This window comes from Camellia sinensis, chromosome 15, assembly GCF_055761805.1.
Source record: "Camellia sinensis isolate YWXY chromosome 15, ASM5576180v1, whole genome shotgun sequence".
Classification (NCBI taxonomy): Eukaryota; Viridiplantae; Streptophyta; class Magnoliopsida; order Ericales; family Theaceae; genus Camellia; species Camellia sinensis.
Window position 1 is genome coordinate 13,757,309 of NC_138975.1, and position 12,726 is coordinate 13,770,034.

The window sequence follows — 12,726 nt, forward strand, 5'->3', positions numbered from 1 at the left end:
TCCCGTGGTCTGCTCACTCTCTTTCCAGACCTTAACGAGTCAACAAGAGAGATAACTGGTGCGGGGGCCAGTGAACCTCAACCAAGCGCCCCAGGGTTTGCTCCGTTGAACTTTCCTATGCGGTCTGTGGAGCAAAAAATGGCAGTGCAAACTGACATTGAAGCCAATCAGTATACTTTGAAGTCCTGTGTGGAGACGATGACGGCAGTCACAAATTTGTCGCACCGGCTGCAGAGTAGGACAAATGAGGTGCAGCATTTAAACGGCCAACTGGCTCTGCTCCAGCGCATGTATAAGGATGCGCGAGCAGAGATAAGTGTGCTGAAGGCGGAAAACAAGGAGCTGAAGCGGAAGGCCACCGTGATGTTCCGATTCGGAGGGCCGCCATATGCTGCAGTGGAGGAGCAGGGAGTAGTGATCATGCCCAATGGAGTGGGAAACACGGAGGCAACAACAGCAAGGGCCGCCCAGGACGGAGGCAAGAAGAAAAGACCGACGGCAGAGTAGAGAAGAAAAAACCCGCCTGTGGATGAGGTTGTTGTGTGTGTGGGTGTGTTTGTTTGTTCTTTTTTTTTTTTTTGTTTTTTTTTTTTTTTGGTGTAAAATTGTGATCGGGGTTGATCCCCGGATATGAATAAAATAAATGTGTTGTGCAAACCCGAATGGTAGGAAGGACATGCAGAAAAAAAAAGGGGTGAGAATGTGTGAATTGTTTTATTTTTTATTTTTTATTTTTTATTTTTTTTTGTGAAAGAAAGAAGATAAAATAAAATAAATAAAAGGAATAGTGAGATCAGACGGCATGGTGTAAAGTGGATGAAAAGAGAAGAAAAAAAAAAAAGGTGAAGATTGATTTAAAAATAAAAAAAGAGTATGGGTGTGGGCAAAACCAGCTGGATACCTAATGGCCAATGTAATATATCATACTATAATAATATAATATATTATAATAGAACATACCAAATTGCTTTAGCAGCATATGGCGGAGGGACATGCCCATGTGGGGCAATTGCTTTAGCAGCAATGTCTGTTCCAACATTAATTGTCTCATGGGTTTGTGTGTATGATGCTCTGGGAGAGATGATTATGTTGGAAAAAAGAAGAGAGAGACTTGGGACCCTATGGGTTGTCAAAAAGTAGAATAAAAAAAAATGCACATGGGTTGGAAAGTAAAAAAAAAGAGAGAGAGAGATAGAGAGAGGTGTATCTTGATGACCCTTTTCTCCAGACTGATTATTGTGACTCTGATTTAAGACCAATAGATTATCAGAGAGAAATGGATGACATGAACCCGTTCTTAAGGCAGCTGCCGCGTCTCGAGCTTGATGATGAAGGAAAAACATATAGCAACGGCTCCTATTGGGCTTCTTCTTAGTCTTCTTCTTGCTCGGAGCTGGCGATGGAACAGCCACAGCCGGAGGAGAAGAAGCCGGCACTGGAGGAGCAACAGCTGGCGCGGTGGCCAGAGAAACAGCTGGCGTGGATGATACAGGAGCTGGAACAGTTGGTGTCGTCGGAGCCGTAGCTGGAGGAACTGAGATGGTGTCAATGCCAAGCTTCTTGGGTGCCATGGACCTTTGGCAAACCGTCAACCTGGAAGAGCATTTATTAATGCATCTGCTTAGGAGATTTTGTTGACTGCTGGGCATCGGTCTCAGGAACTGAAGGACTCCTGCTTTTTTTTTCTTTCTGCATTTTGTTGCTGTCTATTTTGACAAATGCTCTGCTAGAGAGAGAAAGTGTGAGAGAGGTCTTGCGAGTTGATGGAGGTCTCAAATTGGTTGAGGTCCGGCGGGCGGCCAAGGCGAGGTTGCCGCCTGCCGGTGAAGCGAAAAATATTAAATTCTTAACCTTGCTCTGATACCATGTAAGAATTTATGTATTATTGATTGATATATGTTGTTGTGTTTTCATTACAAATGGTGAGTGGCTCATTATATAGGAGAGGGTGAGTGTAGTAGGTGAGGAGTAGGTGGTGGTAGGTGATGGTAAATTGGTGGTAGGTGATGGTAAATTAAATTTTAACAAGCTGTGACCTCTCACCCAACTACCTTTGACATCTCATGATCAGCATGTATTTGTAATGTATCAAAAAGTGCAGTGCAAACAATATTTATCTTAGATTTCTTTTCCCCTTTTTTGCAATTCTAGCCAAACAAATTAGCAAGTTACAAAAATATTACATCATATTCAGCTGGGAAGCATATAAAACTTTCCAAAAACCACAATTTAAAAACCTCTACATTAGAAAAAGATCAGGTACTGAAACAAATATGAATTAAAAATGTAATACCATTTTCCTCCAAAAGTAAACCAGTACCATCAGCAAAGTAACCACATATAGTTTGAGGCAAAGCACGTGTCTACTCTAGGAAAACCATCAAATTAAGGAATCTTACACTGAGTACACATTGCTATTACAGCTTACTCAAGAAATTTGTGAGCAGAGATGTATTAGATGATTTCAGCGCAACTAGACAAATCAACGAATAAATGGGAATAAGTGATCATACCAGTTGCAATTCTTCTGCATCAACCAAAACAATCTGTGATAGCTCTTGAAGTAGCTCCATATCCAAGAAAACACTTGTGTTGTCAATTATAGGAATAGTGCCCTGCCAACTATCAAAGCCAGACCTTCTACACAATACATCAGTGGAGAAAATGCAGCAAGCAGCTGAATTTGTGAGTGGAAATGGATGCTTAGTGGTCTGTATAACAGCTTCCAACTTTTGCTTTTCATGTTCAAACCTTCTCAAAAGCATCTAGAAAAAAAAAGGATATGTTTCCATTAAAAATGTTAAGATAAACTTGTGTGAAGAAAATACAATTTCGAAACCTCATGAAGGCAAACCTGATAAATCTCCTCCAACTGCTGAACAACATGGAGCTCGTCGTCATGAACTTTGCCCATAATATATGATGACATGCAAACACCTAGCACACAGATAAATGTTGCATCACACCAAAATGCACAATGCACCAGGGAATTGAGAAGTATACAGATTAGGCAACAACATTATGTCATATCTAACTCCTAATTTTCTGACTCATCATTACAGCAATTGATATTTGCTTGTGTCACGAAACAACTCATATTTCCATGTAAAGTAGGCAATATATGCATGCATACACGTCACATTACAAAATTATGAAAAGAACTGAAAAATATGAGCGGTAACAGGATGTGAATGGTAGTTGGTACAGGTTGTACCGAGTGTACAATGCTCCCGTTGTACAACAGGGACTGGGAGAGGAAGTAGGTAGGCAGCCTTACCCTATGTATTGTTTTGGACAAGCTGATTCCTGTACTATTAGTTGATAAAGGTAACACATCATATTATAACTGTTAAAATCCACCTACTCTCCACCTACTTCACCCACTTAAACCTACTCCACTAAACCTAACCCACTACACCACTACCACCTCACCTACTCCACTAAACCTAACCCACTACACCACTACCCAATAACATAAATCAATCAATAATACTACCTACCACCTCCACTTTACCTACTCCTTACCTACTACACACTCACCCTCTTCTATATATAGGAATCATGAATCATTGTAATAGATATCAATAACATAAATCAATCAATAATACTACCTACCACCTCCACTTTACCTACTCCTTACCTACTACACACTCACCCTCTTCTATATATAGGAATCATGAATCATTGTAATAGATACAACAAACATAAATCAATCAATAATACAATTCTCTATTTCTCTTTATACATTAAATTTTCTACATGGTATCAGAGCAGGTTTAAGAATCTAGTATTTTCGCTTCCCGGCGGGCGGCAACCTCACCTTAGCCGCCCGCCGGACCTCAACCTAGTCTGCTTGTTTTTTTTACACATACCTTCTTCCATAATTAAGCTCTTCTCTGCCTTTACAATGGCTGCCAACGAAGACCAAGCTTTTCCAGACCCATCCTCCACACAGACCACAGACCAGCTCATATACCCAGAGATGCTTGATATCTCTCTCTCTCGGGGTTGGGCTCGGAGAATCATCCACTCTATTATTTCCACCATCCACATCAATCTTTTCCTCCATTTTCCTTTCCCTGTTTTCAATATATTCAACATATTTTGGCGCTGAAACTTCAATTGGTTTCTTGATTTGTACACCATCTGCCCATCTGTACTCATACTTGGGGCCTGCAGTCATTGTAGGACAGTTTTCTGGAGTGCAGAACTCTGTGAGGGTAACTTAGAAAATATGAAGAAGAAGAACTCCGAAAATATGAGGAAGAAGGAATATATTTCTGTTATATTCAAAACTTCTTATCTTACAAGACCAAATGACACTCCTTATATAGGAGATATTACAAACATCATCATAACCCATTATATGCCACTTACATATTATATATTACCACTATCTACCACTATCATATTATATACATGCCACTATCTACCACCAACACCACTATCATATTCTATGCATGCCACTATCTACAACCAACACCACTATCATATTCTATACATACCACTATCTACCACCAACACCACTATCATATTCTATACATGCCACTATCTACCACCAACGCCACTATCTACCACCAACACCACTATCATATTATATGCATGAACACAATTTCCAGCACTCCCCCTCAAGCTGGTTTGAAGATATCTTCCATAGCCAGCTTACTAGTCAGCTTATCAAATTGCTTCTTGTGTAGTCCCTTCGTTAGCACATCAGCTAATTGTTCACCTGTTGGAAGGTAGGTCATACAGATTATGCCAGCATTGATTTTCTCCTTGATGAAATGTTTATCCACTTCTATATGTTTTGTGCGATCATGTAGAACTGGATTATGAGCTATAGATATAGCTGCTTTGTTGTCACAATAGACCTTCATAGGTGTCGGGTGAGAAAGCTTTAATTCTTCAAGAATTCTTTTAATCCACATTACTTCACAGATTCCATGGGCAACAGCTCTGAACTCTGCTTCTGCACTACTTCTAGCTACCACATTCTGTTTTTTACTCCGCCATGTAACTAGGTTCCCACCTACAAAGGAGCAGTATCCGGATGTTGATCTCCTGTCTGTAACACTTCCTGCCCAGTCTGCATCTGTGTATACTTCAACTTGAAGATGTCCATGTTTCTTGAATAGTAAGCCTCTCCCTGGAGTTCCTTTCAAATATCTTAAGATCTTATAAACGGCCTCAAAGTGCTCTGCCCCTGGTGAGTGCATGAACTGACTTACCATGCTGACTGCAAAGGCAATATCAGGCCGCGTATGAGACAAGTAAATCAATTTCCCTACAAGTCGCTGATATTGTTCTCTCTCTTTGACTTCTTCAGCCTTAGCAGCTTGTAACTTCAAGTTAGGCTCGATCGGAGTCTCCGCCATCTTACAACCAAGCATACCTGTTTCTCCAAGGAGATCAAGAACATATTTTCTCTGATTAACGAATATACCTTCCTTGGATCTTGCAAATTCCATTCCGAGGAAATACTTGAGGGCTCCCAGATCCTTAATGTGAAATTCTTTTGCGAGTTTCTCTTTGAGGGCTGCTAACTCTGCTTCATCATTACCAGTTAAAATGATGTCATCAACATAAACAATCAAAATTGCAATTTTACTGTTTTTTGAATGTTTATAAAATATTGTGTGATCTGCTTGACTCTGCGAGAAGCCACAACTGATAACTGCCTTCCCAAAGCGTTCAAACCACGCTCTTGGTGATTGTTTGAGTCCGTATAATGACTTGTTCAATCTGCATACTCTGTCACTTCCAAGTCTCTGCTCAAATCCCGGCGGTAGGCTCATGAACACCTCCTCTTCAAGATCACCATTGAGAAATGCATTTTTAATGTCAAGTTGATGTAGAGGCCAATCTGAATTTACTGCAAGAGATAACAGTACTCTGATGGAATTTATTTTAGCAACAGGAGCAAACGTCTCCTGATAGTCGATCCCATAAGTTTGAGTGAAGCCTTTAGCTACCAGTCTCGCCTTGTATCTCTCAACGCTTCCATCTGCGTTACATTTTATCGTAAACACCCATTTACACCCAACTGTTTTCTTGTCTTTGGGTAGATCAACTATCTCCCAAGTACCACTTCTCCTTAAAGCATTCATCTCCTCCATGACTGCTAATTTCCAATTCGGATCATCCAATGCTTCCTGTATATTCCTTGGAACAAACAAGTGTGAAATCCTAGATGTGAAAGCTCTATGGTTTTTAGACAGTCTTTGATAGGAGAGGTAATTTGCAATAGGATGTTTAATGCAATTTCGGACACCTTTCCTAATTGCTATAGGTACATCAAGGTCGGAAATAGAAGGAATAGGATTACCTAAAATTTCGATGCCAGAACTCGGGTGGACATTCGGGTCATTAGGATGGACGTTCGGGTCATTATTCCTCAGATGAAATCGCTTCCTAGTATAAACCTGAAGCTCAGGATTTAGATCATTTTGTAGTACTTCTCCCCCTAAACAAGAATCTTCTTGACTAGGCACCATAGAACTTGGTTCTCCTAAGTGATCATTATCAGACAGATGTGGTTTTTGTGTAGGATAAATGACATTGGGGAGCGGGATAGAAATATCCCAAAAACGGTCTTCTACTCCACTTGTCTCCCCCTGAAGAGAAGTGTTGGGGAAATAGGATTTTGTTTCCACAAATGACACATCCATACTCACATGAAATTTCTTGTTTTGAGGATCGAAGCACTTATACCCCTTTTTGTTTGAGGAATAACCCAAAAAAACACATTTTATAGCACGGGGGTCAAGTTTTGAACGAAATTGACTAGGAACATGAACATAGGCAGTACATCCAAAAACTTTGGCGGGTAAATCAGAAAACAACCTCGTGTCAGGAAAAAAAGTTTTGAGACAATCAAAAGGTGTTTTGTATGTTAACACCTTTGTAGGCATCCTGTTTATCAAATAAGAGGCTGTTAAAATTGCTTCACCCCATAAATATTTAGGAACATGCATGTAAAACATTATAGCACGTGCTACTTCAAGTAGATGTTTATTTTTTCGTTCTGCAATGCCATTTTGTTGAGGGGTATCCCGACATGTAGATTGATGAAAAATCCCCTTTTTTTCCAAAAACTCACCCAACTGCTCATTGAAATATTCTGTTCCATTATCAGAATGTAAAATACCAATTTTGGTTTGAAATTGGTTTTCAATCATATTGTAAAAATTTGTGAATAAATTTTTCACGTCAGATTTTTTATTCATCAAATAAATCCAACATAAGCGGGTATGGTCATCAATAAATGTAACAAACCATCTTTTACCAGAAAGAGTAGTGATTTTAGAAGGGCCCCAAACATCACTATGAATCAAATAAAAAGGTTTTGAAGCCTGGTAAGGTTTTGGCAAATAAGTAGAGCGATGAAATTTTGCAAAAATGCAACTTTCACAATGAAAAGAAGAACAATCAATCCCTTTAAATAATTCTGGAAATAAATGTTTCAGATAAAGAAAACTAGGATGTCCTAGCCTATAGTGCCATATCATTATTTTTTCTCGAACAGAGATTGAACTGGTACTATTAAAGCTCTGAGCTTTTTTATTACTAACAGGTACTTCATCAAAGTAGTAAAGACCTTCAAGCATCCTAGCACGCCCAATCATCATCCCCGAGTTCTGGTCCTGAAATTCACAATGGGATTCAAAAAATGTAACACGACAATTAGAATCCTTAGATAGTTTACTGACAGACAAAAGGTTACAGGCTAAGTTGGGGACGTGAAGAACAGCATTGAGATTAATTTTCTCAGTTAGTTTAATAAATCCTTTTCCTGCAATAGGTGAAAAACTACCATCGGCTATTCTGATTTTGTCATGACCAGAACAAGGGAAATAGGTACTAAATAAATGGGAAAAACTAGTCATGTGATCGGAGGCACCGGAATCTATGATCCACGGAGAGAAGTTTAGGCAAGAGAAGGCTTTAGGATTTCTACCTGTTTGTGCCAACAAAACACTAGGAGTACCGGTTGAGGAGTTGGATTTTATCAGCTTTAAGAGTTGATCAATCTGCTCTTTGTTGAAGGGACCTGAATCGGCTTCATTAGCGGTAGGAAAGCCACGATTCTTCTCTCCTTGTTTGCTGCTTTTCCAGTTGACAGGTTTGCCATGAATCTTCCAACACGTTTCGCGTGTATGGCGAGGCTTGTTGCAAAAATCACACCAGACCCGTGGCTTATCATCAAACCTGCGCTGGTAATTTGCAGCCTTGTTGGCCGCAGCATCGCTAATGAATGCAGAAATTTCAATTGATTCACCATTACCTTTTTTCTTAAGCATGACGCTCCTTCGGCTCTCTTCCCTTCTGACTTCGGCAAATACTTCGCCAATGGATGGGAGAGGAGGTCTGCCAATAATTCTTCCTCGCACTTCATCGAACTCAATGTTGAGGCCGGCAAGAAACTTGTAAATACGGCTGTCTTCCACAGTTTTCTTGTGGTGGTTGCAGTCGTCAACCGATTTCCATTCGTATGTGTTGAAGATGTCAAGATCCTGCCACAACCTTTTCAACGAATTGAAATATTTGGTGACGGAATCATCTCCTTGACGAATCTCTCCCAACTTCAAAGTTAATTCGAAAACTTGAGATTGATTTCCTAGGTCAGAATACATCTGACTAACATTATCCCACAATTCTTGTGCAGTAGTATAGCACATGTAATTAGAGCTTATATCCTCCTCCATGGAATTGACCAACCATGTCATAACCATGGAGTTTTCAGCGTCCCAATTGTCGAACAGCGGATCATTAACAGCAGGAGCCTTCTTGTCACCAGTGATGTAACCGATCTTTCCTTGCCCACGGATATACATCCGGACAGATTGTGACCAGCGGAGAAAATTATCACCATTTAGGCGGATGGTGGTGATTTGGACAGAGTGAGAGTTGGACGTTTTCACCGGAATGGCAGCGGCAGGGGTTGAAGTGGTTCCGGACGTGACTTCCGACATGTCTATGACGGTTTTAGGGCTGCTGTGTTTTTTGTTGCTCTGATACCAACTTAGAAAATATGAAGAAGAAGAACTCCGAAAATATGAGGAAGAAGGAATATATTTCTGTTATATTCAAAACTTCTTATCTTACAAGACCAAATGACACTCCTTATATAGGAGATATTACAAACATCATCATAACCCATTATATGCCACTTACATATTATATATTACCACTATCTACCACTATCATATTATATACATGCCACTATCTACCACCAACACCACTATCATATTCTATGCATGCCACTATCTACAACCAACACCACTATCATATTCTATACATACCACTATCTACCACCAACACCACTATCATATTCTATACATGCCACTATCTACCACCAACGCCACTATCTACCACCAACACCACTATCATATTATATGCATGAACACAATTTCCAGCAGGGTACCATACAGCAAGTTCACCTGGTTGAAGAAGTCCACAGTGTTGACAGCCAGCCCTTCATTAGCGTCCTCCCCTGGAGGAAGTCTTACTGCTTCTCTCAGATTTCCACTCCCTAATGTTGCATCAATGTGCTTTCTCAGCTGTGCCCCCTTACTCCGGGCGAAATGTCCTTTGGTTCCTGCCCAGACCGAAGAGACTCATGGATCTAGAGAGAGAGAGAGAGATGCATGTGTGTATGCGTGTGATCTCTTCATCTCCAAACCAGTTCATGCAGAGAGAGAGAGAGAGATGACTAGCTTTTCACTTTTCAAAGAGACAGAGGTAGGGGTTGAAGAGACCAATATAACTCTGGAACCAACCCATGTGCACTTTTATTATAAACCATCTTTTTGTCCCACCGCCCAAATTTTATTTTTTATTATAAACCTTAATTGGTGCTCTATTTTTATTCATTATTAATATTCATCATCACCATGCTTATCATTTCATCACTATCTCCATATTTTTTTTATTATTCGATTCCCTTACTTTTCAAAAAAAAAAAAAAAAAAAAAAAAAAAAAATTCATCATTCCACAAACTCATTTTATTCATGTCGGGGCTCACCCCGATCCCCATTTTACATAAAAAAAAAAAAAAAAAAAAAAAAAATTCATCATTCCACAAACTCATTTTATTCATGTCGGGGCTCACCCCGATCCCCATTTTACATCAAAAAAAAAAAAACAAAAACAACAAAACAACCACACCCACAGTGGGATTTTTCTTCTCACTCTGCAGCCGGTCTCTTCTTCTTGCCTCTGTCTTGGAAGGCCCTTGACGGTGTTGCCTCCGTGCTTCCTAGACCACCAAGCAAGTTACCTCCTCCCTGCTCCTCCACTGCAGCATATGGCGGACCTCCAAATCGGAACATAACGGTGGCCTTCCGCTTCAATTCCTTATTTTCTGCCTTTAGCACACTTATCTCTGCTCGCGCATCCTTATACATGCGTTAGAGCAAAGCCAGTTGGGCGTTTAGCTGCTGCACCTCATTTGTCCTACTCTGCAGCCGGTGCGACAAGTTTGTGACCGCAGTCATGGTTTCCACACATGACTTCAAAGTATACTGATTCGCCTCAATATCTGATTGCGCTGCCATTCTTTGCTCCACAGACCGCATAGGAAAGGTCAACGGAGCAAACTCAGGGGCGTTTGGTTGAGGTTCAAGGGCAACCGCACCGGTTATCTCTCTTGTGGACTCGTTGAGGTCGGGAAAGAGAGTAAGCAGACCACGGGAAGAAGAGGCCATGTTCTGGGTAGCTGGACGGGAAGAAGAGGCCATGTTTTTTGGGTTGCTAAGTGTTTCAGAGAAGCAGCGATTACCGATTGGTACTATCAGACAGGGTTGGTTACAGAGTGTTTCAAGATTTGCAACTCTTCGAGACAAGCTCTCTGAGAATGCAGAGGTTTCAACTGGTTTGTTATGCTTCCAAGCCTCAGCCTCCGCTTCGGTTTATAAAGACCCTGACGAAGAGGCCGACACGCGTTCTGTCGATCACGTGCATCGCCGCGTGTCTGGCGCGCCTTTTGATGGCTCGCCGCTCGATGATTTCTGTCGGGCACATCTTTTGATAAAGTAGGCGCGCCTTTTGAGGGCGCGACTTTTGCGGGCTCGATATATATATCTACATGTATATCTTTTGGGCAGCCTATATACACACTCATACAGTGTCTTCTACATCGGTCCGACATGACCCCGTAAACAGTCTTCTACAGCGGTCCGACATGACCCCATAAACTGTCTTCTACATGGGTCCGACAAGACTCTGTAAACTGTCCCGACATTGAGTCCGGTTAGCTCCTTCATGGGTCCGACAAGACTCTGTAAACTGTCCCGACATTGATTCCGGTTAGCTCCTTCATGGGTCCGACAAGACTCTATAAACTGTCCCGACATTGATTCCGGTTAGTTTCTACAAGGGTCCAGCAAGACTCCGTAAACTGTCACAACATTGTCTGCTACAACGGTCCGACATGACCCATAAACTGTCTTCTACATCGGTCTGACACCGCCATCCAGTGTCCTCTACACCGTTATGACACCACCATACAGTGTCCTCTACATGGTTATGACACCCCCATACAGTGTCCTCTACAACGTTATGACACCACCATCCAGTGTCTTCACCAATGGTCTGACACGACCATACAGTGTCTCTTATCCTCTTTTATTTTTATGTATTTTCTTGTTTTGTTACTCTCTCCAAACTCAAGTTGGTTAGTTCCTATCCCCCTTGAGTTTGCGGGGGGCTGTTAAAATCCACCTACTCTCCACCTACTTCACCCACTTAAACCTACTCCACTAAACCTAACCCACTACACCACTACCACCTCACCTACTCCACTAAACCTAACCCACTACACCACTACCACCTCCACTTTACCTACTCCTTACCTACTACACACTCACCCTCTTCTATATATAGGAATCATGAATCATTGTAATAGATATCAATAACATAAATCAATCAATAATACTACCTACCACCTCCACTTTACCTACTCCTTACCTACTACACACTCACCCTCTTCTATATATAGGAATCATGAATCATTGTAATAGATACAACAAACATAAATCAATCAATAATACAATTCTCTATTTCTCTTTATACATTAAATTTTCTACAATAACTATAATGGTGAATATGACAACAATTAAAAAAAAAATTAATCTTGCAATGCCTTCGTAAATAGCTCTACGACCAACCGGATAGGACATTTTGTTCCATATATGAGACAAGAATTACAATGAGCAAATAAGTCACAAACTTACAAATAGCAGTGGGAGTTCACTAAGTCAAATGAGTGAGAATAGTTTCTAAAGAATGTGAAGATTATACCTTGCATTGCAAGGGAGCGAAGTTCAGTATTTGATGATACAGCAGCCTCAATAATAGAACCATTCACAGCTACTGTAAAAAAAAAAAAAATCAATTTAAAACAAAAAAATGGTCAGAAAAAATTATAAAAATAATAATAAGCATAGCAACCACAATAGAAGAAAAATCAAAGACCCACCCTGCCTCAACGATTTTGTGTTTCTCGGCCAAAGCAATTCACAAAGGTTTAAAATCTGTCGCTGCTTCTGATATAAATCAGCAGAAGAAGGCAAAAATGGATGGCCTCCATGAACCCATAGCAAGGACTTTTGTGAATGGAGACACCAAGATGAAACACTACCCAAATTCTTGCCTTCCACCTATATTGCACAATATTCATATGTACTCACCTTGAAGTACCCTAGTATAACAAGTAAAGTAAAGAA

The 12,726-nt window shown here is 40.6% G+C and overlaps 1 protein-coding gene across 9 annotated transcripts in view; it reads right to left on the reverse strand.

Annotated features, from left to right (window-relative positions):
• LOC114296624 (midasin-like protein) overlaps positions 1 to 12,726 on the reverse strand; it is a 66,852-nt gene that overhangs the window by 22,596 nt on the left and 31,530 nt on the right. For all 9 annotated transcript variants that reach the window (XM_082908912.1, XM_082908910.1, XM_082908909.1 and 6 more), the window contains 4 exons: positions 12,480 to 12,660; positions 12,302 to 12,373; positions 2,855 to 2,937; positions 2,514 to 2,765 (listed from right to left, as the gene is read on the reverse strand). In XM_082908912.1, the coding sequence (XP_082765038.1) occupies positions 2,514 to 2,765; positions 2,855 to 2,937; positions 12,302 to 12,373; positions 12,480 to 12,660 (588 nt within the window). The remainder of the gene's footprint in view (positions 1 to 2,513; positions 2,766 to 2,854; positions 2,938 to 12,301; positions 12,374 to 12,479; positions 12,661 to 12,726) is intronic.